This window comes from Balaenoptera borealis, assembly GCF_965194805.1.
Source record: "Balaenoptera borealis genome assembly, chromosome: 10".
In the NCBI taxonomy this organism is placed as follows: Eukaryota; Metazoa; Chordata; class Mammalia; order Artiodactyla; family Balaenopteridae; genus Balaenoptera; species Balaenoptera borealis.
Genome location: NC_138874.1, coordinates 72014922 through 72041932, shown reverse-complemented (window position 1 = coordinate 72041932; position 27011 = coordinate 72014922). Strand labels below are relative to the sequence as shown.

General features: G+C 40.2%; 1 protein-coding gene and 1 pseudogene across 5 annotated transcripts in view; both read left to right on the top strand.

The window, feature by feature from the left end:
- Positions 1-5736, top strand: part of PARG (poly(ADP-ribose) glycohydrolase) — a 112798-nt gene extending 107062 nt beyond the window's left edge. For all 4 annotated transcript variants that reach the window (XM_082339422.1, XM_082339420.1, XM_082339419.1 and 1 more), the window contains 2 exons: positions 1249-1377; positions 2079-5736. In XM_082339422.1, the coding sequence (XP_082195548.1) occupies positions 1249-1377; positions 2079-2233 (284 nt within the window). In that variant the 3' untranslated portion in view covers positions 2234-5736. The remainder of the gene's footprint in view (positions 1-1248; positions 1378-2078) is intronic.
- A 9504-nt stretch (positions 5737-15240) lies between these two features.
- Positions 15241-21243, top strand: LOC309635659 (protein FAM220A pseudogene; annotated as a pseudogene). Its single transcript, XR_014249617.1, has 2 exons — positions 15241-16030; positions 16515-21243. The product of XR_014249617.1 is annotated as a protein FAM220A pseudogene (transcript).
- The last annotated feature ends 5768 nt before the right edge of the window (positions 21244-27011 follow it).

Here is a 27011-nt window from a genome sequence, read left to right as displayed (position 1 = left end):
CAGTTATAGGTTCCTCCCCATTCCCATTCTTATTGTTTTAATTTTGTTTTGAATATGTAGAATATTAACATGCTCTCAAAAATCAAAACTATATTTATCCTCCATAGTGTTTTAGTTTGATTCCCACCTCCCCTTTTATGAAGGAAAAGATATGTTACTAGCAAAAGGGCATTTATTGTACCTTTGTTCATTTTTGTTATTTAAAGTAAATTTTGTCGGGCTTCCCTGGCGCAGTGGTTAAGCATCTGCCTGCCAACGCAGGGGACACGGGTTGGAGCCTGGGTACAGAAAGATCCCACATGCCGTGGAGCAACTAAGCCCGTGCACCACAACTACTGAGCCCGCACGCCTAGAGCGCGTGCTCCACAACAAGAGAAGCCACCTCAGTGAGAAGCCTGCACATTGCAACAAAGAGTAGCGCCCGCTCTCTGCAACTAGAGAAAAGCCTACGCGTAGCGACGAAGACCCAATGCAGCCAAAAATACATAAAATAAATAAATTCATTTTAAAAAATAATAAAAAAAAATTTGTCTATTGAGATTAAGATTATAAAGGAATTTAACTTTTGGAAATATACTCCAGGCTGAGTGATTTGTAACTCTGATTTGTGGGGACAGTGGTTCTCAATGATTTTCCTATTCCAGTACACCAGAGATACTGTCCAGTGTTTTCAGTAACATTCACTCCATGCTGTAGTGATTGGGTGGAGGTGGGAGTGCAGGAGGGATACAGGTGTCTTCTCTAACCCATTTTTGAGAATGCTTGCTTGCTGTAGGGTTAATGAGAACAGTAGAACCTCCCAAGTATATTGGTCACGGAAAATCACAGAGACTCCTTTGACAGAAAAGAAACAATGACTGTGTTTAAGATAAAATAATTAAATCAAGCAAGCAAACAACAAAAATTTTAGTTCCAGATTAATGTAAGTGAAAAAAACAAATACCACTTCAATGCCTTAACTGTGCTGCCTCAGATGCACCTTCCTTTGTTTTCCCACAGAAGTGCTTACTTACGTGGGAATTCTGTGCCTTGATGATACTCTCAGCAGCATGTCTGGAAAGTCACACAACTAGATGATTTATATTCATCCTGTATTTGCCATTGCTAATAATGTGTATATTAGGTTTATAAATCTTTAATCCAGGATAAAGCTATGACACAGCAGCTATAATTTACCTGGTTGAAAGAACAGAAAGTATCTTGATGTGAAGTGTCATAATATAGTTGTGTTTCTTCTCTTTGCTACAGCCTTAATACAGATACTGGCAGCTGCTGTAGCGGAGCGAGATGTGGTTTATTTCACCTTTGGGGACTCAGAATTGATGAGAGACATTTACAGCATGCACACGTTCCTTACTGAAAGGAAACTGACTGTTGGTAAGTAGGGGATAGTCTTGACACTTGGTATCTAGATGGATTGTACACCATCCAGGAGGAGCACTTGCTAAATCTGGATAGATCACAGTGGATAAGAAAAAATGGAAGTGTGACTTTGATGGGGGGACAAGGTCTTAGAGGGGCAACACTTGCAGAATCTTTTTTTCTGGCAAACTTTCATCCTCAGTCTTGAATGAGTATGTCAGCTTATTAATTTAAGGCCGAGAAGTTGGAGTTAGTGTCCATTTTATACTTTTGTGTGTATAGAAAACTGAAAGAGGGAAGGTATTGGCGGGTAAGTTAAAACCTAAGCGGCCTCACTCTGAGTCATGTTTATCAGACATGCCAGCATCCTCCATCTGCTGTTTCAGCTGGACCTGAAAGGCCTTGCTATCATGGGAGCTAAATGTAAAATAGGAGTTCCCACGAACTCCCAAAACAATGCATGGATGATGTACCATGTATAGCCTGCTGTAATTATGAGCTAATAAGTAGTTTCTTTAAGGTATTCTAAAAAATTTTAACTTTATGTCAGGAAAGCCTTCCAGGCTTTTTTATTAAATAAAGCCTTCGTGCTCTATTTTCAAAAGCCAAATGTGAGCATATATTATTTAGATTAAGATAAAACTGAAGTGTTCTGTAGTAGTTTTATCCATCTACATACCTTAATGTGCAAATTGGTCTGGCTTTCTACTCTTCAGGAGAAGTATATAAGCTGTTGCTACGATATTACAATGAAGAATGTAGAAACTGTTCCACCCCTGGACCAGACATCAAGCTTTATCCATTCATATACCATGCTGTTGAGTCTTGTGCGGAGACCACCAACCAGCCAGGACAAAGGACTGGGGCCTGAGGATCCAAGTGAATAGAACCTCCTTCCACCTCTCATGAGAAACATCCTTTCTGAATTGTCAGGTGTAACATATGAACTGACTTAATATAAATGTGTATATAATCCACATTTGTAGGCAAGGATGCAGTCCCTTCCACAAACATAGACATATTTTGTTTCCATTTTTTTCTATTTCAGTCTTCATTCTTTGATTTTTCTTTCTTTTGCCCATCAGATTTCTTGTGAAATTTCATGAAAGTTTGTGCTCAGCCTGTCAGGTCTCTTTTTTGATGCCTGTATATTATACAAATTGCCTCTGCAGCTAGCAGATGCCAGGGAAGAAGGTGAAATCCTAGAATCTGTTTAACTAACTGGGTCTGCTAAAGATCTCCCTGTGAGCCTTTCACCCCCTAATCTTGTTATGATTGCATTGTTGGAGTTTTTGATTTTTGAAAATTAAGAGTTGGGGGTTTTTTTCATACATGTTACATAATGCAGATCCCCTAGGTTAAAAGTTTTGTATTTAAGGCAGAATAATTTCCAGAAAGTTATTTAGCGACATCACCTTTGTCTGTAATGGTTTGTCTGTCCTTTTTCCCCGATCAATTTTTATTGATACTGTTTTTGGAAACTGACCGAAATGGAAGGAAATGTAGAATAAAAGAGTTTCCCAAATGGTGTTTAAAAAACAAACAGATTCAAGAGACTTGAAGGATCTTTTGTTTCTTGGGGTTTTTTTTTTTCTTTCTTTTTGAATTAGGATTATTGTTTGTTCCTTGGTGCTTGAGGCATATTCATATAACCAAAGTTTAGAAACTGGGAACTTCATGGTGATCTGTACATAGTGAAGTTTCTCTGGTACTCAAAGGTTATATAGTTAATAAATTTTCATTAACAAATCATTTGTCAAACTCCCATATCATCTATATTTCATACATATAAAAAAATATATGTTCTTTAAGTGTGTCTACATGCAAGCACATAAAATCTAAATAAAACTGGAATTGTGGAAATGATTAGGTTTAGGCTTTATTAGGGGCTCTGTTTAAAATCCTTTATTTACAATTGTGTCCATTTAAAATGGGCAACAAACATAAATAATAGTGTCTCTCAGAAGTTAAAGCCAATGTCAAGTCTGTGTTAACTGAGAGTAGAGTTTAATCACAAAAGCACTTATTTATATTTCTAAAGTAATTCTAAACCATACTGTTGAAGTTCTAGTTTATAGTCAACTGTCAGGGAAAGCTATTGGTGGTCAAATCCTATTAATAAGGAGTTTAAGTAGATGGTCCAAACACCTGGTATCAATTTGGCAGGGAAAAAATGGGGCCTTGGCCAGCATCTGTAACTCTTTTTGTTTATATAGAGATTGAGAGGTTAGTGGAATTTGGCACCTGAAGGCAGCCACTTGTCACTGATGAAGTTTTTTAAGATTTCTTCATCATCTCTGAGTTCAAGGTGTCTGGCTTTATTTCTACTGGTACTAAAGTCTTCTCTTTCCTTTCCAACCCATTCCATGCTTTGGTTAAGCATTCATGGTATATTTCATTTCTTTTTATCTCTCTCTATATTCTTTCCCTCTTATCTAGCCCTAAGACTAAGTAAACAGTTCTTTAAAATGTTGCATGAACAGTTTAGGAGGTTCATGTGGTAGAGAAATCATTGAGTCCAGGTAAGAAGACCCCCTCCAGCCTAATATTACAGAATATAGAATCTAAGACTCAGCTCTTAGTACTGAACAGGTTGGTGACCAGGCCATCTTCCTGACTGCCTTTCTTCTATTGAGGGGTTTTCAAGAATAAAAACCTGCCTACTTCTTTGTCCCAGTACGTTCGTGAATTGGGATGGTTTAATCACGTGGAATGCATAGAGATAACTAATGTCCGTTTTTTGAGGTGGGGAGGGTGGTGGAGAGAACATGATTACTTTGTTCCTAAAGGCCCTCTGTAAAAAGAGGGACAAAATCAGACATCGAACTAACATTTGTATCTATTTTAAGACATTTAACAGCACCTTTTTGTTCTCTTTCATTTACGGTTTCTTTTATTACATGTTGTTTACCCTTCCCTTCTTTAATCTACTGAGGCATGAAAGGATATTTTCAGTTTAGAATTCTTAGGTCTTTAATATAACTCACTTGCTTTTCACTTTCTATCTAGCTCACTCAAATGTACAAAAACAGTTTAAGGAAACAATGTGGAGTAATGGAAAGGGCATGAGATTTAAAATCAGACCAGCTGGGTTCAAATGCTAACTGTATCCCCAGCTAACATTTTAACCTTCTTTGGATAAACTGAATTGCTGAGCCTTACTTAACTCATTTAGAAAATGGGTTATTAGCACCTACCAAGAAATATTGTATATAAAGCAACGAACATAGGGTCTGGCACTTAGTTGGTCCTTAATAAATGCCAACTATTTTAGTTGATCAGAAACATGTATGGGGCACCTACTATACATTAGGGACTGTGCTCATTGCTTTATATATTTTAGCCCGTTTTACCCATCTGGGCTAACAGATGCCCAGACGTTAGGGAATACCATCTCAACTTCCAGGAGTTCATTATGAAAGGAGACTTACTTTGTAATCTGATAGAGCAAAGGTTCTGACACTCTTGTTCTCTACCAAGTTCGTAGTACAGCTTATTCTTCATCATGAATAACTAGTTATCACTGGGATATATTAAATGGTCTCTGAGAGACTTACCTCTTTTCTTCCTGGTTGAAGTGACACTAAAGGCAAGCAGATAGGTATTTGAAAGCGAGATTGAAAAGAAGATCTAACCAAGCTACAGGATTGCTATGTCAGGTACTTAACCAATAATATATTGCTTTGGAAACCAAGCGTTAAGTTGCCCCACTCCAAGAATATGACGGAACACAGAATTCACTGCATTATATTCTTTAACACTTCAACAGGAAGAGAAGCAATTGCGTAGATTCTCACCTGTTTTCTTCTGTCTTCTCCAATCCATGTGGCTGCGTATTCATGGCTTTTTTCTGATGTAAGGAAGAAGTACATCCTAGGATGTCTGCTTTAAAGACAAACAAAGGTTAAGAAGGTGTGTCCTTCCTCCTCTCAACCCTGTGGATCTGCCCCAGTCCTTTTTCTGGAGGGAAGGGAAAGACCAGCCGTTCCTGGAACTTGAGCTCAGAATATTTAATCCTGTCCTTTGGGGGCTGGAAGTGGGCCCTAATGTGATACTTATTAGAACAAACTGCCAGCATCCACTGACCCACTGCTGTTCTCTGTGCTCACTGGAGTCCCCTTAGTCCCTCCTCACCGGAGTCACACGGATCTACTGAGCCTTTAGAGTGGAAGGTTTCCCAAAGAAGACGACCAAAACTGACCAAAACTGTTCATCTGATAACTGGTTTTATTTTTCCTGACTGTTTATTTTAAATGTAGGGCTAACAGATCATGATGATTTTGAACCTGGGGATAAGAAGAGATCTGTGCTAATGTTTACATGATTTTTCTAGGAAGAGAATAAAGAAATTTTGATCCCCTTGGTACCACCTAATATACATACTCTCATTTATTTTTTAATTTATTTATTTTTGGCTGCATTGGATCTTCATTGCTGCACACGGGCTTTCTCTAGTTGCAGAGAGCGGGGCTACTCTTCATTGCAATGTGCGGGTTTCTCACTGCAGTGGCTTCTCGTTGCAGAGCACGGGCTCTAGGTGCACGGGCTTCAGTAGTTGTGGCATGTGGGCTCAGTAGTTGTGGCTCGTGGGCTCTAGAGCGCAGGCTCAGTAGTTTTGGTGCACGGGCCTAGTTGCTCCGTGGCATGTGGGATCTTCCTGGACCAGGGCTCGAACCTGTGTCCCCTGCATTGGCAGGCGGATTCCCAACCATTGCACCACCAGGGAAGCCCCATGCTCTCATTTTAAAAATGTATTGTGTGTCTTAGGTATTTGGTTAAAGTTTTTGCGTATAGATTTGTTATTCCACATTAGGTGTTAGGCATGTAGAAATGGTCATGGGCATAAGAAACTTTCCAAAGGTAAAGAGAATTCAGGCTGCATTAGTTTTTCTTCCTTGCCAGTTTCCTGACGTCATGTTTCCTGTTCATTTCCTTTTCCTAGTTTCCATCTTCCCTCAAGAGAGCTCAAATAAGAAGATGTCTTGAAGGTTCTGAGGACCACCGTCCTTCCATTCATTCACATATTCACAGACACTTACAAGTGCCTTCTCTGGGCAGCCATTGAACTGTCTGCTCAGGGATGCAAAGATAAATGACTTGTCCTCTGCACTCAGATCTAAACTGAGGCACAGAGAGAGGGTGATACAAAAAACCCCACAAATATCATTTTCTTTTCACTACTCTGTTGCAATTCAACCTAGAAAAACGAATTGAATTTTTATGCTAAAAATTTAGAAATTCGAATAGGCCCCTGGACCATGTCAGTTCACCAGAGTGTTTAATGCCCTTACACAACTTTCTCTGTTGGAGAGTTGTATAAACAAATGGCCTAACTTATAATGTTAAGATGGGCTACCTAAATGCCCTTTCTTTCTTTCTTTCTTTCTTTATTTATTTATTTATGGCTGTGTTGGGTCTTCATTTCTGTGCGAGGGCTTTCTCTAGTTGTGGCAGGCGGGGGCCACTCTTCATCGCCGTGCGCAGGCCTCTCACTATCGCGGCCTCTCTTGTTGCGGAGCACAGGCTCTAGACACGCAGGCTCAGTAGTTGTGGCTCACGGGCCCAGTTGCTCTGCGGCATGTGGGATCTTCCCAGACCAGGGCTCGAACCCGTGTCCCCTGCATTGGCAGGCAGATTCTCAACCACTGCGCCACCAGGGAAGCCCTAAATGCCCTTTCTTGACTTAATATATAGGAGCTGGCACGTGGCTTCTTGCCATCTTGATTCCTATCATCTCAAGTGCCTGCCATCTCTGGTTCTTGGATTCTGAGAAGGTGGCACTGGAGGCTAAAAAGTAGATTTCCTAATAGAAATGTTACTTTTCCCTATGGTGAGTCCACACAGCATAGGTAGAAGGTCAGGTTTATTTTAGCTGGAATTATATTGCCTCCGTTTGAATACTATACATTTAATAGATGAAAAATGAAAATTAGCTTTTACTTGATATCAAGGAAAAAATTTTACTTGGCATCAAAATATTTCAAAATATGGGAACCCTGGGGATGAAATAATAAAAGGGTCCTTGGTGGTCAAAAGATGGGAGACCATGGCAGAGTGTTGCATTTTCTATTAAGATTTGTAACTATATAAAGTTGGGCATAAAAAATTTCAATATTTGGGAAGAAATATACCCACTGTAGAATTGATAATACTCTCAAAAATATACCCTGGGGGGGAGGAGAGAAGATGGCGGAAGAGTAAGACGCGGAGATCACCTTCCTTCCCACAGATACAGTAGAAATACATCTACACGTGGAACTGCTCCTACAGAACACCCACTGAACGCTGGCAGAAAACGTCAGACCTCCCAAAAGGCAAGAAACTCCCCCCGTACTTGGGTAGGGCAAAAGAAAAAAGAAATAACAGAGACAAAAGAATAGGGACGGCACCTGCACCAGTGGGAGGGAGCTGTGAAGGAGGAAAGATTTCCACGCACTAGGAGCCCCTTCGCGGGCAGAGACTGCGGGTGGCAGAGGGGGGAAGCTTCGGAGCCACGGAGGAGAGCGCAGCCACAGGGGTGCGGAGGGCAAAGCGGAGAGATTCCCGCACTTCCCGCACGGAGGCTCGGCGCTGACCAGCACTCACCAGCCCGAGAGGCTTGTCTGCTCAGCTGCCGGGGCGGGCGGGGCTGGGAGCTGAGGCTCGGGCTTCGGTCGCAGGGAGAGGACTGGGGTTGGCGGCGTGAACACAGCCTGAAGGGGTTAGTGCACCACAGCTAGCCGGGAGGGAGTCCGGGAAAAAGTCTGCAGCTGCCGAAGAGGCAAGAGACTTTTTCTTCCCTGTTTCCTGGTGTGCGAGGAGAGGGGATTCAGAGCGCCGCCTAAACGAACTTCAGAGACGGGCGCGAGCCGCAGCTAACAGCGCGGATCCCATAGCAACAGGGGCGCAGAGGGAAAAACGGAGAGACTCCCGCACAGAGGCTCGGCACCGAGCAGCGCTCACCAGCCCGAGAGGCTTGTCTGCTCCCCCGCCGGGGCGGGCGGGGCTGGGAGCGGAGGCTCGGGCTTCGGTCGGATCGCAGGGAGAGGACTGGGGTTGGCGGCGTGAACACAGCCTGAAGGGGTTAGCGCACCACAGCTGGCTGGGAGGGAGACCGGGAAAAAGTCTGCAGCTGCCGAAGAGGCAAGAGACTTTTTCTTGCCTCTTTGTTTCGCGGCGCGCAAGGAGAGGGGATTCAGAGCGCCGCCTAAACGAACTCCAGAAACTGGCGCGAGCCGCGGCTATCAGCGCGGACCCCAGAGACGGGCGTGAGACGCTGGGGCTGCTGCTGCCGCCTCCAAGAAGCCTGTGTGCGAGCACAGGTCACTCTCCACACCGCCCCTCCTGGGAGCCCGTGCAGCCCGCCACTGCCAGGGTCCCGTGATCCAGGGACAACATCCCCCGGGAGAACGCACTGCGCGCCTCAGGCTGCTGCAACGTCACGCCGGCCTCTGCCGCCGCAGGCTCGCCCCGCCTCCTCTGTACCCCTCCCTCCCCGCGGCCTGGGTGAGCCAGAGTCCCCGAAGCAGCTGCTGCTTTAACCCCGTCCTGTCTGGGCGGGGAACAGACGCCCTCAGGCGACCTACACTCAGAGGCGGGTCCAAATCCAAAGCTGATCCCCAGGAGCTGTGCGAACAGAGAAGAGGAGGGGAAATCTGTCCCAGCAGCCTCAGAAGAAGCGGATTAAAACTCCACAAACAACTTGATGTGCCTGCATCTGTTGAATACCTGAATAGACAACGAATCATCCCAAATTCAGGAGGTGGACTTTGGGAGCAGGATATATTAATTTTTCCCCTTTTCCTTTTTTTTTTTTTGTGAGTGTATATGTATATGCTTCTGGGGGAGATTTTGTCTGTATAGCTTTGCTTTACAATAGCTTTATTTTACTTCACTATATTATAGCTTCTTTCTTTCTTTCTTTCCTTTCTTTCTTTCTTTCTTTCTTTCCTTCCTTCCTTCCTTCCTTCCTTCCTCCTTCCTTCTTTCCTTCCTTCCTTCCTTCCTTCCTTCCTTTCTTTCTTTCTTTCTATTTTTTCTCCCTTTTACTCTGAGCCGTGTGGACGAAAGGCTCTTGGTGCTTCAGCCAGGCATCAGGGCCGTACCTCGGAGGTGGGAGAGCCAACTTCAGGACACTGGTCCACAAGAGACCTCCCAGCTCCACGTAATACCAAACGGCAAAAATCTCTCAGAGATCTCCATCTCAACATCAAGACCCAGCATCACTCAATGACCAGCAAGCTACAGTGCTGAACACCCTATGCCAAACAACTAGCAAGACAGGAACACAGCCCCATCCATTAGCAGAGAGGCTGCCTAAAATCATAATAAGGCCACAGACACCCCAAAATACACCACCAGACGTGGACGTGCCCACCAGAAAGACAAGATCCAGCCTCATCCACCAGAGCTCAGGCACTAGTTCCCTCCACCAGGAAGCCTACACAACCCACTGAACCAACCTTAGCCACTGGGGACAGATACCAAAAACAACGGGAACTACAAACCTGCAACCTGTGATAAGGAGACCCCAAACACAGTAAGATAAGCAAAATGAGACGACAGAAAAACACACAGCAGATGAAGGAGCAGGGTCAAAACACACTAGACTTAACAAATGAAGAGGAAATAGGTAGTCTACCTGAAAAAGAATTCAGAATAATGATAGTAAGGATGATCCAAAATCTTGGAAATAGAATAGACAAAATGCAAGAAGCATTTAACAAGGACGTAGAAGAACTAAAGAGGAATCAAGCAATGATGAAAAACACAATAAATGAAATTAAAAATACTCTAGATGGGATCAATAGCAGAATAACTGAGGCAGAAGAAAGGATAAGTGACCTGGAAGATAAAATGGTGGAAATAACTACTGCAGAGCAGGATAAAGAAAAAAGAATGAAAAGAACTGAGGACAGTCTCAGAGACCTCTGGGACAGCATTAAACGCACCAACATTCGAATTATAGGGGTCCCAGAAGAAGAAGAGAAAAAGAAAGGGACTGAGAAAATATTTGAAGAGATTATAGTTGAAAACTTCCCTAATATGGGAAAGGAAATAGTTAATCAAGTCCTGGAAGCACAGAGAGTCCCATACAGGATAAACCCAAGGAGAAACACACCAAGACACATATTAATCAAACTGTCAAAAATTAAATATAAGGAAAACATATTAAAGGCAGCAAGGGAAAAAAAACAAATAACACACAAGGGAATCCCCATAAGGTTAACAGCTGATCTTTCAGCAGAAACTCTGCAAGCCAGAAGGGAGTGGCAGGATATACTTAAAGTGATGAAGGAGAAGAAGCTACAACCAAGATTACTCTACCCAGCAAGGATCTCATTCAAATGTGATGGAGAAATTAAAACCTTTACAGACAAGCAAAAGCTGAGAGAGTTTAGCACTACCAAACCAGCTTTACAACAAATGCTAAAGGAACTTCTCTAGGCAAGAAACACAAGAGAAGGAAAACACCTACAATAACAAACCCAAAACATTTAAGAAAATGGGAATAGGAACATACATATCGATAATTACCTTGAATGTAAATGGATTAAATGCTCCCACCAAAAGACACAGGCTGGCTGAATGGATACAAAAACAAGACCCATATATATGCTGTCTACAAGAGACCCACTTCAGACCTAGAGACACATACAGACTGAAAGTGAGGGGATGGAAAAAGATATTCCATGCAAATGGAAATCAAAAGAAAGCTGGAGTAGCAATTCTCATATCAGACAAAATAGACTTTAAAATAAAGACTATTACAAGAGACAAAGAAGGACACTATATAATGATCAAGGGATCGATCCAAGAGGAAGGTATAACACTTGTAAATATTTATGCACCCAACATAGGAGCACCTCAATACATAAGGCAAGTACTAACAGCCATAAAAGGGGAAATCGACAGCAACACAATCATAGTAGGGGACTTTAACACCCCACTTTCACCAATGGACAGATCATCCAAAATGAAAATAAATAAGGAAACACAAGCTTTAAATGATACATTAAACAAGATGGACTTAATTGATATTTATAGGACATTCCACCCAAAAACAACAGAATACACATTTTTCTCAAGTGCTCATGGAACATTCTCCAGGATAGATCATATCTTGGGTCACAAATCAAACCTTGGTAAATTTAAGAAAATTGAAATCGTATCAAGTATCTTTTCCGACCACAACGCTATGAGACTAGATATCAATTACAGGAAAAGATCTGTAAAAAATACAAACACATGGAGGCTACACAATACATTACTTAATAATGAAGTGATTACTGAAGAAATCAAAGGGGAAATCAAAAAATACCTAGAAATAAATGACAATGGAGATACGACGACCCAAAACCTATGGGACGCAGCAAAAGCAGTGCTAAGAGGGAAGTTTATAGCAATACAAGCCTACCTCAAGAAACAGGAAACATCTCGAATAAACAACCTAACCTTGCACCTAAAGCAATTAGAGAAAGAAGAACAAAAAAACCCCAAAGCCAGCAGAAGGAAAGAAATTATAAAGATCAGGTCAGAAATAAATGAAAAAGAAATGAAGGAAACAATAGCAAAAATCAATGAAACTAAAAGCTGGTTCTTTGAGAAGATAAACAAAATTGATAAACCATTAGCCAGACTCATCAAGAGAAAAAGGGAGAAGACTCAGATCAATAGAATTAGAAATGAAAAAGGAGAAATAACCACTGACACTGCAGAAATACAAAAGATCATGAGAGATTACTACAAGCAACTCTATGCCAATAAAATGGACAACCTGGAAGAAATGGACAGATTCTTAGAAATGCACAAACTGCCGAGACTGAACCAGGAAGAAATAGAAAATATGAACAGACCAATCACAAGCACTGAAATTGAAACTGTGATTAAAAACCTTCCAACAAACAAAAGCCCAGGACCAGATGGCTTCACAGGTGAATTCTATCAAACATTTAGAGAAGAGCTAACACCTATCCTTCTCAAACTCTTCCAAAATATTGCAGAGGGAGGAACACTCCCAAACTCATTCTACGAGGCCACCATCACCCTGATACCAAAACCAGACAAAGATGTCACAAAGAAAGAAAACTACAGGCCAATATCACTGATGAACATAGATGCAAAAATCCTCAACAAAATACTCGCAAACAGAATCCAACAGCACATTAAAAGAATCATACACCATGATCAAGTGGGGTTTATCCCAGGAATGCAAGGATTCTTCAATATACGCAAATCAATCAATGTGATACACCATATTAACAAATTGAAGGAGAAAAACCATATGATCATCTCAATAGATGCAGAGAAAGCTTTCGACAAAATTCAACACCCATTTATGATAAAAGCCCTGCAGAAAGTAGGCATAGAGGGAACTTTCCTCAACATAATAAAGGCCATATATGACAAACCCACAGCCAACATTGTCCTCAATGGTGAAAAACTGAATCCATTTCCACTAAGATCAGGAACAAGACAAGGTTGCCCACTCTCACCACTATTATTCAACATAGTTTTGGAAGTGTTAGCCACAGCAATCAGAGAAGACAAAGAAATAAAAGGAATCCAAATCGGAAAAGAAGAAGTAAAGCTGTCACTATTTGCAGATGACATGATACTATACATAGAGAATCCTAAAGAGGCTACCAGAAAACTCCTAGAGCTAATCAATGAATTTGGTAAAGTAGCAGGATACAAAATTAATGCACAGAAATCGCTTGCATTTCTATACACTAATGACGAAAAATCTGAAAGTGAAATTAAGAAAACACTCCCGTTTACCATTGCAACAAAAAGAATAAGATATCTAGGAATAAACCTACCTAAGGAGACAAAAGACCTGTATGCAGAAAATTATAAGACACTGATGAAAGAAATTAAAGATGATACAAATAGATGGAGAGATATACCATGTTCCTGGATTGGAAGAATCAACATTGTGAAAATGACTCTACTACCCAAAGCAATCTACAGATTCAATGCAATCCCTATCAAACTACCACTGGCATTTTTCACAGAACTAGAACAAAAAATTTCACAATTTGTATGGAAACACAAAAGACCCCGAATAGCCAAAGCAATCTTGAGAACGAAAAATGGAGCTGGGGGAATCAGGCTCCCTGACTTCAGACTATACTACAAAGCTTCAGTAATCAAGACAGTTTGGTACTGGCACAAAAACAGAAATATAGATCAATGGAACAGGATAGAAAGCCCAGAGATAAACCCACACACATATGGTCACCTTATCTTTGATAAAGGAGGCAAGCATATACAGTGGAGAAAAGACAGCCTCTTCAATAAGTGGTGCTGGGAAAATTGGACAGGTACATGTAAAAGTATGAAATTAGAACACTCCCTGACACCATGCACAAAAATAAACTCCAAATGGATTAAAGACCTAAGTGTAAGGCCAGACACTATCAAACTCTTAGAGGAAAACATAGGCAGAACACTCTATGACATACATCACAGCAAGATTCTTTTTGACCCAGCTCCCAGAGAAATGGAAATAAGAACACAAATAAACAAATGGGACCTAATGAAACTTAAAAGCTTTTGCACAGCAAAGGAAACCATAAACAAGACCAAAAGACAACCCTTAGAATGGGAGAAAATATTTGCAAATGAAGCAACTGACAAAGGATTAATCTCCAAGATTTACAAGCAGCTCATGCAGCTCAATAACAAAAAAACGAACAACCCAATCCAAAAATGGGCAGAAGACCTAAATAGACATTTCTCCAAAGAAGATATACAGATGGCCTACAGACACATGAAAGAATGCTCAACATCATTAATCATTAGAGAAATGCAAATCAAAACTACAATGAGATATCATCTCACACCGGTCAGAATGGCCATCATCAAAAAATCTAGAAACAATAAATGCTGGAGAGGGTGTGGAGGAAAGGGAACACTCTTGCACTGTTGGTGGGAATGTAAATTGATACAGCCACTATGGAGAGCAGTATGGAGGTTCCTTAAAAAACTACAAATAGAACTACCATACGACCCAGCAATCCCACTACTGGGCATATACCCTGAGAAAACCATAGTTCAAAAAGAGTCATGTACCAAAATGTTCATTGCAGCTCTATTTACAATAGCCAGGACCTGGAAGCAACCTAAATGTCCATCGACAGATGAATGGATAAAGAAGATGTGGCACATATATACAATGGAATATTACTCAGCCATAAAAAGAAATGAAATGGAGGTATTTGTAATGAGGTGGATGGAGTTAGAGTCTGTCATACAGAGTGAAGTAAGTCAGAAAGAGAAAAACAAATACAGTATGCTAACACATATATACGGAATCTAAGGAAAAAAAGAAAAAAAAAAAAAGGCCATGAAGAACCTAGTGGCAAGACGGGAATAAAGACACAGACCTACTAGAGAATGGACTTGAGGATATGGGGAGGGGGTGGGGTGAGATGTGACAGGGTAAGAGAGTGTCATGGACATATATACACTACCAAATGTAAAATAGATAGCTAGTGGGAAGCAGCCGCATAGCACAGGGAGATCAGCTCGGTGCTTTGTGACCACCTAGAGGGGTGGGATGGGGAGGGTGGGAGGGAGGGAGATGCAAGAGGGAAGAGAAATGGGAACATATTGTATATGTATAACTGATTCACTTTGTTATAAAGCAGAAGCTAACACACTATTGTAAGGCAATTATACTTCAATAAAGATGTTTAAATAAAAAAAAAAAAAAAAAAGAAGTGAAGAAAAAAATATCCTGTAGTTCTAGTATCAGCCGGAAAATGCAATTGTACCATAATGATAATAGGTATTATGTACTAAGTGCCGCAGTGAACTAGGCACTGTGCTCTGCCTTTTTTTTTTTAATAAATTTATTTATTTTATTTATTTAAAAAAAAAATATATATATACCCTGATCTGCTCTTGAACATGTATGAAGCATTGTCAGCAGAATCTTGACCTTTGCAGTATTTTAGAGTATTCATTTATTCCACAGATATCATATTTCATTAATTCTAAAGCATTTTTTTCACATTGTAGCATCTGAAATCCAAATACTTCTAAAACTTGGTGGTATATCATAATTTGCAGTATTTTTTAATGGTACATAAACATTTTATAATCTGTGGAATCTTATATTTGAGGAAACATGGTAATTAGAATGCCAACCATATACCAGTCAGTTTTAAGCTTTGGAGCTGTAATTGTGACCAAGATAGACTGGGTTCTTGTTATCAAGTTTACACTGTAGTGGAGAACACAAACAAGAGCTTGTAACATGACTTAGACTGGGTAGTCAGGAAATGGTTTTCTTTTTAAGGGGAATTTCCAACATATACAAAAATAAAGTAGGGTAATAAACCTCCATATATGTATTATCACCCATCTTCAACAATGATCAATTCATAGCTAATCTCGTTTGCTCCATATTCCTACCTATTACCCACCCCAATTTTTTGAAGTTCACCTCAGACATAATAAATGTCTTTAAAGACTATACCACAATATCATCACACTAAAATAAAAGAGAAAGGACTTCTTATTCCAAAAGATGGAGTAGACAAACATTTCCCTATTCTTCCTGCTAAGTACAGCTAAAAACCATGAACATGATATATAAAACAAATATAAAATTCTGAGAGGGGGAAGAGAGAAGGCACACTGGCTAGGGGAATCCTGGGAACCAAGGAACAATACAGTGGTAAGTTCCCTGGATTTTGTTATTGGTCATATATCCTATAGTGATTACGGGAAAAGGCAGCCACCTGGAAATTCTGAGTGCAGATAAAGAAAGGCCCAAGAAAAGCCTACTCTCTTTAGCCAACGGACTAGGAAAGGGGCAGCCTACAAGACAGAAACTTTTATGTAATAAACCCTCTATTCAAGCCAAACACACAAAAACAACAACAACAACAACAAAACTAAGACCCTACCAGCAAAGATAATGTATAGAGCCTAGGCTTTCACCCTTTCCAGGTTATAACAAAATGCTCCAGTAGGTCAGGTGGTAAAGAGGGTCTCTCCCAACGCAGCTGGGAGTGGAGAACACATGCAAACACTGGACTTCTATCTCCACCTGAGCTAACATGGCTCCTCTCCCGTTTCCTGTTAGGTGCCCTGCCCCTTCCACTAGGAAGTGTCAGAGGAAGCCTAACTGACAGTCAGAACTTTTTCCCACTTCTCAGCAGAACTGAGGTCATTCATGCACTTCCATCTACCATTCTGCATTGTCAATGGAGAATACATGAAGAGCATCAGGGTGCTCCCCTTCCTAGCCAGAATTATGTCAGCATAGCCTACAGCGGAGCCTGAACTCCACTTTCTACCCAGCAGTGACAAGGAGCCCTCCCCTCTGTGTGTCAACTGAGGCAGATGGGAGAACCTGAACATCCATCTCCATCTGGCTGTAATGAGGCAGTGTCTTGTTCCCCAGCTGGAGCAGTACCTGAGGCCAGCTAAAACAGGTATCAGAGGAGGCCTGCTAAAACACAAAATCACTTTCAATGAAAAATCACTTATCCTACCAAGAACCAGGAAGATCTCAACTTGAGTGACAAAAGGCAACCAACAAACAGCAATATGGAGATAACACAAATGTTAGAATTACCTGACGAGGATTTTAAAGCAGCCATCATAAAAATGCTTCAACAAACAATTATGAACACTTGAAATAAATGAAAAAGTCTCAGCAAGGAAGTAGAAAGTCTCAACAAAGAGGTAGAAGATATAAGAAAAACCAATTTTAAATTTTAAAACTAAAAAAATACAATAACTGAAATTTTTAAAAAACCCTCCAAGAATGAGCTCAACAACAGAATAAAGAGGATAGAGGAAAGAATCAGTGAACTTGAAAATGGAACCACAGAAATTAGCCAATTTGAACAATGATAAAAATAGACTGAAAAATAATAAAAAGTAGGGCCTCAGGAAAATCTGAGACTATAACATATGATATAACATTCATATCATTGGAATTCCAGAAGAGAGGAGAAAGATGGTGTGGGATGAAGAAGTGTTCAAAGAAACAGTTTCTAAAAAAAATTTCCCAAATTTATCAAAAGACATAAAAACCTATAGATTCAAAAAGCTGAGTGAACTCCAAACAGGATAAACTAAAAAAACATCCACACCAAAAGCACATCATAGTCAAACTTCTGGAACCAAAAAAGAAAAATTATTGAAAGCTGTCAGAAATGACATCTTACCTGCCAGGGCAGAGGCCAGGAGACATCACGGTGGTGGGTCTATATGGTGGCAGCTCTGTGGGGCTGTCCAGCTCTTACACTCGGCCGCCACCGGCTCCTACAGGGTCTTCTGCAAGGGGCTGACCCAAATACTGCTTGTCTTCGACCTGGCCTGGTGGTTGTACATCAACTTCCCCTACGTCTTCATCATAGCTTCCATGACGCTCAAAGTCCACATGCAGGTTCATACTGAGATCCATCGAAGGCCTTCCTCGGACTGACAGATGTGTCCTTAGTCTCAGGGCATCAGAGAACACATAGCATGAGGGACTGTCAGCATCCGCCTCGCAGAAGAGAAGGGAGCAGGTGATGACTCAGACAAAATATTGTATAGACTTAACGCAGAAGGAGAGCCCTTGCCCATCAGATACAACTTCCAGGACAAATAAGCTTGCAGTTGATGTAAATGGTAATTCACAAAATGAGGAGTTAACTTTGGAAATGAAAATGATCTGAGTGAGGTCAGCTTCTTGCTTCACGACGGCAACAAAGCACTTCCATGTTTGCAAGAATCAATAAGAAGAAATTCAGCTTCAGCAGCTGCTCAGAGGAAGACTGGATCTGTTCTTTGCTCCTGCAAAAGAGTGTTTTGCTGGGGTGTCCTGTGGCACTGGAGAAGCTCAGGTGAGGCACTGGCTGGGAGGAGGGACCACAGCCACTGAGAGCCACAGAGGACAGAGCCACAAAGGAGAGCCTGGGGAGTCAGGACGACCATCCTCTCAAAATTGGTCAGAAATGGGGATTTGTGAGAATGAACCACCAAGTGCTTTTCTGGAGAGGCTAGACTCTGAGTTGGAACTGTCTTGCCTGCATTCCATCCTGTCTACACTGCTGCAGCACATCCCCAAATATTCTTGAATGATGAGACAAAATGTGTTTTCCCTGGCCATTCAAAGCTCATGTTTTCAGAGCAAACAGTAGAATACAAGAAAATGCTTTCATGTGAAAAAAGTACCCCAAATGATCTGCAGATAACACTGGCATTACTGGCTCTACAAGCTTTTGAATTAGCAAATCTGTTATGCCATAATTAAGGTACAAGCAGAACAATTAAAATAGTGAGATTAATTTTAAAAGTTGTCCTAAATGATTTCTTTTGCATTAAGTCTGGATGCAAACCATGCAGCCATGAAGCTCCTGCTTTGGTTTGTATGACCAGATAGACTTAAAGTAAGTGGAATTCAAATTCATGGAAAGCTGGTTGATATGGAAGGAAATTTTTGACTTTCAAATTGTGCTTGAAAAACATTCAGGATTGGGAAACCATTTCAAGGAGAATATTGATATATCCTACATAAATATCAGATTAGACCCTAAAGATTTAACATGAAGCTTTTACTATGCCTTCAACACCCATTCTAAAGGGCTACAGTCCCAGATACTGTCTCTCCAGACTGTCTCTGACCATCTAATGGAGGTAGATGTTTGTAAAATCAACCCCTCTGTACTTGCTCTGAGCCAGGCTGAGTTGATGGTAAGCTGTTACCATTTCTGCATTTTGTAGAATAATTTTGGTCAACAAAATTTGATTTCTCTTCTCTCATGCCTTTCCTTCCACTTCAAATGCAATAAATGGAGGCCCTACAGTGAAAGTTGCAACATTAACCTTACCTTTAGATAAACCTTTCTCTAATTAGGAACCCTAGCAGTGTTATTTGAAATAAAAATGAGCTTGAGACTATCTGTCGTTGCTCAGTTATAGAGAGGCAAATCAAGTATTTCCCTTATAGAAGGTCTCCAGTTTATAGGAGTCAAGGTATCTCTTACACTTAGATTTTTCTGGGTTAACTCCTTTTGTTGTGTGTTGATAACTTTGATAAAAGTCACTTAAGAATGTAAGTTTTTAAGGAGTCCCAAAGTAAGACTTAACCAATTTCAGAATTTGACTGCATATATTAGTTTATATTGTGTGCTAAATTACTATGCCGTGTGTTATTTTAGTGTTTTGGGAAAATGAAAAATAAAGCCCATTCTTTGGCATAATAAATGTCTCATTTTATGTGTGTAAAAGAAAATTACAATTGGTTTCTCATCAGGAACAATTAAGGCCAGAAGGAAGTGGCACAACACTTTTCAAATTCTGAAAGAAAAGAACTGCCAATGCAGAATTCTATATCTAGTAAATATGCTTCAGGGATGAAGGGGGAAAATCAAGACATTCTCAGATGAAGGAAAACTAGGAGAACTTGTTTCCAGCATACCTGCCCTAAAAGAATGACTAAAGGAAGTTCTTGAAACAGAAAGGAAATGATAAAAGAAGGAATCTTGAAACATCAGGAAGAACAGAAAGAGTAAAAATATGGATAAATACAGTACACTGTATTTTTCTTGAGTTTTCTAAATTATGTTGTTGAAGCAAAAATTATAGCTGTCTATTGTGGTTTTCAATGTATATAGAGGAAATAAGACAATTATAAATGGGAGGGTCAAGGGCATAAAGAGAGGTAAGTTTTTTATACTTCACTCAAACTGGTAAAATATTGACGCCAGTAGACAGGGACAAGTTATGTATTTATAAGGTAATACCTAGAGCAACCACTCTGAAAGCTATAGAAAGAGGTACACTCAAAAATGCAATAGATACGTCAAAATGGAATTTTTTAAAAATGTTCAATTAACCCACAGATAGGCAGGAAAAGAAAACAGAAAAATGTTAAACATAGAGAACAACCAGAAAATAAAAAATAATGGCAGACTTAAATATGCATACATCATAATTACATTAAATAACACAACACTAAATATTAAAGACAGAGATTGGCAGTGCATTAAAAATATGACCCAGTTATATGAACTATATGTTGTCTGTAAGAAACTCACTTCAAATATAATGATAAAGGGAGGTTGAAAGTGAAAGGATGGAATAAAAGGTATACTTTGAAACATTAATCAAAAGCAGGAGTGGCTATATTGGTATCAAATAATGTAGACTTTAGAGCAAGAAATTTAGGGATAGAGAGGGATGTTTCATAGTGATAAAAGGGTCAATCCACTAAGAAGACAGCAATCTTAAATTTTTATGTGCAAAGTAATAAGGATGCAAAATATGTGAAGCAAAAACTGACAGAAATGAAGGGAAACAGATATAAAATTATAGTTAATGACTTCAACATCCCTCTCTCAACAATTGTTGGAACAATTTGATAGAAAATCAGCAAAGGGAATTCCCTGGTGGTCCAATTGTTAGGACTCTGCACTTTGACTGCTGAGGCCGTGGGTTCAATCCCTGGTCGGTGAACTAAGATCCCACAAGCCATGTGGTGCAGCCAAAAAAAAAAAAAAAGCAAGGATATAGAACTCAACATCATCCCATCAATCAATCAATGTGATCTAAACACTTAAAAAACACTCCACTCGGGCTTCCCTGGTGGCGCAGTGGTTGAGAATCTGCCTGCCAATGTAGGGGACATGGGTTCGAGCCCTGGCCTGGGAAGATCCCACATGCCACGGAGCAACTGGGCCCGTGAGCCACAATTACCGAGCCTGCGCATCTGGAGCCTGTGCGTCTGGAGCCTGTGCTCCACAACAAGAGAGGCCGCGATAGTGAGAGGCCCGCACACCGCGATGAAGAGTGGCCCCTGCTTGCCACAACTAGAGAAAGCCCTCACACAGAAACGAAGACCCAACACAGCCATAAATAAATAAATAAATAAATAAATAAATAATTTTTTTTAAAAACCAAAACACTCCACTCAACAATGACGGAATGCACAATCTTTCAAGTACCTGGGGAATATATGCCAAGATAGACCATTCCTAAGCTATAAAACAAACCTCAACAAATTGAAAAGAATTGAAATAATATAAAATGTGTCCTCTGGCCACAATGGAATCAATTAGAAATCAATAACAGAAAGCTAAAAGGAAAATTTCCAAACACTTAGAAACTAAACAACACACTTCTAAATAATTCATGGGATAAGTCTCAAGGGAAATTTTAAGATATATGTTGAATAGAATGAAAATGAAAATATATACACACTACTGTATATAAAACAGATAACCAACAAGGACCTACTGTACAGCACAGGGAACTATACTCAATATTTTGTAATAACCAATAAAGGAAAATAATCTGAAAAAAAATATATCTGAACCACTGCTGTACACCTGAAACCAACTATATTTCAATTAAAAAGAGGAAAGATTGCAAATCAATCTAGGCTACTACCTCAAGAAACTAGGGGAAAAAAAGCAAAATAAACTCAAGCAGAATGCAAAAATAAAGAGCTGAAATGAATAGGATAGAAAAAAAGTTAATTGAGAAACACAAATGAAACAAAAAGCTTTGAAATGTTCAATCAAATTGACAATCCTCTCACATGACTGAAAGGGAAAAATAGAGAAGACTCAAGTTACTAACATCAAGAATAAAATAAGGGATATTACTACAGACCCTGCAGACATTAAAAATATAATAATGGAATACCACAAACAAGTCTACACATATATCTGACAACTTTGATTATATGGAGCAATTCCTCAAAAAGTACAAACTATTACAACTCATCAAATATAAAATGTATAATTTGAATAACCATATAACTATTATGGAAATTGAGTTTGTAATTTTGTAACTCTCACAAAGCAATCTTCACACCTACATGGTTTCACTGGAGAATTCTACCAGCTGTTTAAAGAAGAATTAACATGCCTATACAAACTCTTCCTGAAATAGAAGAGGAGAGAAAACTTCCCAATTTGTTTTATTACCTTGATACCAAAGCCAAAGACAGTAAAAACACAAACAGAACTGCAGACCAGTATCTCTCATGATTAGAGAGAGAAAAATTCTTAACGAAGTGTTAGCAAATAGAATTCAGCAATATAGTAAAAAATTATACACCATGACCAAGTGGGATTTATCCCAGGTATGCAAGGCTGGTTCAATTAATGTAATCATAGCAATAGGCTAAGGAAGTCATATGATCATATCAAAAGATGCAGAAAAAGCATTTGACAAAATCCAAGCCACATTCATGATAAACACTCAGCAAACTAAGAATACAGGGGAACTTCCTCAACATGACATACACACACAAAATCTACAAAAGTCTACAGTTAACACTGTGCTCAATGTTTAGAAACTAGATGATTTCTTCCTAAGGTCAGGAACAAGGCAAGGATCTCTCACTATGTCTATCCCACATCATACTGGAAGTTCTAGCTAATGCAATATAACAGTAAAAGGTATATAGGTAGGTTGGGAAGGAAGAAATAAAACTTATTTTGTTCCCAGTTACATGATTATTGTTGTAGAAAATCCCAAAGATGAACAAAAAACTCCTGAACTAATAAGCCATTGTATTAAGGTTTCAGAATACAAGGTTAATGCACAAAAATCAATTGCTTTGGGACTTCCCTAGTGGCGCAGTGGTTAAGAATCCGCCTGCCAGTGCAGGGGACATGGGTTCAAGCCCTGGTCTGGGAAGATCCCACATGCCATGGAGCAACTAAGCCCATGCGCCACAACTACTGAGCCTGCGCTCTAGGGCCCGCAAGCCACAACTACTGAGCCTGCACTCTAGAGCCCGCGAGCCACAACTACTGAGCCCGTGTGCCACAACTACTGAAGCCCGCGTGCCTAGAGCCCATGCTCTGCAACAAGAGAAGCCACCACAATGAGAAGCACATGCACCGCAACGAAGAGTAGCCCCCACTCACCGCAATTAGAGGAAGCCCGCGTGCAGCAATGAATACCCAACGCAGCCAAAAATAAAATAAATAAATTTATTTTTAAAAAAATCAATTCCTGGGCTTCTCTGGTGGTGCAGTGGTTGAGAATCTGCCTGCCAATGCAGGGACACGGGTTCAAGCCCTGGTCTGGGAAGATCCCACATGCCGTGGAGCAACTAGATCCGTGAGCCACAACTACTGAGCTGGCGCATCTGGAGCCTGTGCTCCACAACAAGAGAGGCCGCGATAGTGAGGCCCGCGCACCGCGACGAAGAGTGGCCCCCGCTCATTGCAACTAGAGAAAGCCCTCACACAGAAACAAAGACCCAACACAGCCAAAAATAAATAAATAAATAAATTTATTTTTAAAAAAAATAAATTCCTTTGTTATATACCAGCAATAAACAATTGGAATGTGAAATTTAAAATATAATGACATTTACATTAACACCCCAAAAATAAAATAATTAGGTATGTCACAAAATATGTACAGGATCTGAGGAAAACTACAAAACTGATTAAACAAATCAAAGATGATCTAAATGAATGGAGACATAATCCATGTTCATGAATAGGAAGACTCAATATTGTTAGGGTGGCACAATATGCATTGATCCATAGATTTCAATGCAATCTCAGTCAAAATCCCAGCAAGTTATTTTTGGATATAGACAAACTGATTCTAAAGTTTATATGGAAAGGCAAAAGACCCAGAATGGCCAACATAATACAAGACAAGAAAAGCACCACCAGCAGGCTTACATTACCTGACTTCAAGTCTTACTATAAAGTACAGTAATCAAGACAGTGTGGTATTGCCAAAAGTATAGACTAACAGATCAATGGAACAGAAAAACGAGCCCAGAGATAGAACCACATAAATACAGCCAATTGATCTTTGGCAAAAGACCAAAGGCCATTCAATGGAGAAAGGATAGCCTTTTCAACAGATGTTCAAACTGGACATCCACGTACAAAAAAAATTAATCCAGACCTTACACCTTTCACAAAAATTAACTAAAAATAGGTCATAGGCTAAATGTAAAACACAAAACTCTAAAATTTCTTGAAGCTAACACAAGCCAAAATCTAGGCAACTTGGGCTTGGTGATGAGTTTTTAGATACAATACCAAAAGCATCATCCATGAAGGAAAAAATAGATAGGTTAAAATGAATAACTTCTCCTCTGCAAAAGACACTATAAATGAAATGAAAAGGCAAGCTACAGACTGGGAGAAAATATTTGTGAAAAACACACTTGATAAAAGACTTGTACATTCCAAAATGTATGAAGAACTCTTAAAAACTGAACAATCCAATTAAAAAATAGACAAGAGAACTGCTACACATGTATTAGGATGGTTAAAATCCACAGCACTAACAATATCAAATGCTGGCGAGGGTATGGAAATAAAGGAACTCTCAGTCATTGCTAGTAGGAATGCAAAATAGTACAGCCACTTTGGAAGACAGTTTGGTAGTTTCTTACAAAAGTAAACATAGTCTTATCGTATGATCCAGCAACCACATTCCTACATATTTACCCAAATGAGATGAAAACTTATGTCCACAGAAAATTCTGCACATGAATGTATACAGTGGCTTCATTTATGATTGTCAAACCTGGAAGCAATCAAGAGGTCCTCTGGTCAGTGAATAGACTGTGGAACATCCATACACTGGAATATTATTCAGTGATAAAAACAAATGAAATATCAAACCACAAAAAGACATGGGAGAACCTCAAATTCACATTGCTAAGTGAAAGAAGCCAGTCTGAAAAGGCTACATATTGTATGATTCTAACTATATAACTTTTGGAAAAGGTAAAACTACAGAGACAGTAAAAAGAGCAGTGGTTGCCAGGAGTTTGGAGTGGGGAACAGAGATGGGGGAAGGAGTGAAAAGTTGGAGCATGGAATTTTTAGGGTGATCAGACTATATGATAATGTAATGTTAGATACATGACATTATGCACTTGTGAAAACCCATACAACTGTACAACACAAGCAGTGAACACCAAAGTGAACTAGGGACTTTAATAATAAGTAGCAATATTGGGACTTCCCTGGTGGCGCAGTGGTTAAGAATCCGCCTGCCAATGCAGGGGACAGGGGTTCAAGCCCTGGTCCGGGAAGATCCCACATGCCACAGAGCAACTAAGCCCGTGTGCCACAACTACTGAGCCTGCGCTCTAGAGCCTGCGAGCCACAACTACTGAGCCCGAGTGCCACAACTACTGAAGCCCGCAGGCCTAGAGCCCATGCTCCGCAACAAGAGAAGCCACTGCAAAGAGAAGCCCGTGCACCACAACAAAGAGTAGACCCCGCTGGCCACAACTAGAGAAAGCCTGCGCGCAGCAACGAAGACCCAATGCAGCCAAAAATTAATTAATTAAAAAAAATAATAAGTAGCAATATTGACTTACCAGTTACAAATGTACCACACTAATACAAGAAGTTAAGAATAGGGGAAACTCTGGGGAAGAGGGAGTGTTTAGGAACTACACATACTATCTTGTGAACTTTCTGTAAACCCAAAATTTCTCTAAAAAATAAACTCTCTTTTAAAAGAGGGGGAGGGAGGGAGGGGAGGAGGCAAAGAGAGAGAGAGAATAGTATGAGTTGATTGTGGGGCTGGACTTCGCATGGCTTTGAGCTGCATTGAAGATTTCACTGTCTAAAAACAATGGGGTGCCACTGATAGGACTCAGGTACCCAGTGTCAAGGTTTAGGGTTGAACATGTGCTATTTCCAGGCCTCTTGTTGATGATGGAGGTCTTGAGACTTTTTCACTAGTCTACTGAAATGTAATTCTCTGTACCTTCATGTGTCTATGAACATACCAACTCCCCCTTCCTTTTATTAAATAGTAAGCCTAAATTCAACAAATATTTGCTCCATATACTGGAATTTTAAGAGTTTATCAGTCCTTGAGGATATGAAGGGGCCAAGAGAATTCTACTTCTATCAGTAGGGTAGAGTAAATGATTTTTAAAAAACCCCAGGGCTTCCCTGGTGGCACAGTGGTTAAGAATCCGCCTGCCAGTGCAGGGGACATGGGTTCGATTCCTGGTCCGGGAAGATCCCACATGCTGTGGAGCAACTAAGCCCATGTGCCACAACTACTGAGCCTGCGCTCTAGAGCCTGCGAGCCACAACTACTGAAGCCCGCACACCTAGAGCCGATGCTCTGCAACAAGGGAAGCCACCGCAATGAGAAGCCCATGCACCACAACAAAGAGTAGGCCCCGCTCGCCACAACTAGAGAAAACCCGCGCGCAGCAACAAAGACCCAATGCAGCCAAAAATAAATAAATTAATTAATTAAATAAAAATTAAAAACCCAACTATACTCTAGATATAACATACCTTTATGGATTTTTTTGTTCTTGAAAAGTCCCACCTCCTTTCAGCCTCCCCCCAAGTGAATTAAAACTAAATCTAGGAATAGAAAATGGTAAGCAAAGGGGAGAGAAAGGGTTGACCTGAGGGTGGGTGCCAAAAATTGCACTATAACTTGTATTACTACACTTTGGGCCAATAAAGAAGGGGGAATGACTGGGCAGATTAGAAGAAGAATCAACTAAAACCAAAAGAAATGGAAAATAAAATTGGTTAAATGACAGATTAGACACAGTTGAAGAGAAGGTTTGAGATTGGCAGCTATATCTGATTACTCAAAGTGAGATACAGAGAAGTAAGTCAATGGATAAAAATTAAATGAGATGGTTCATTTGACGGCCTTCACAGATCTGTCTT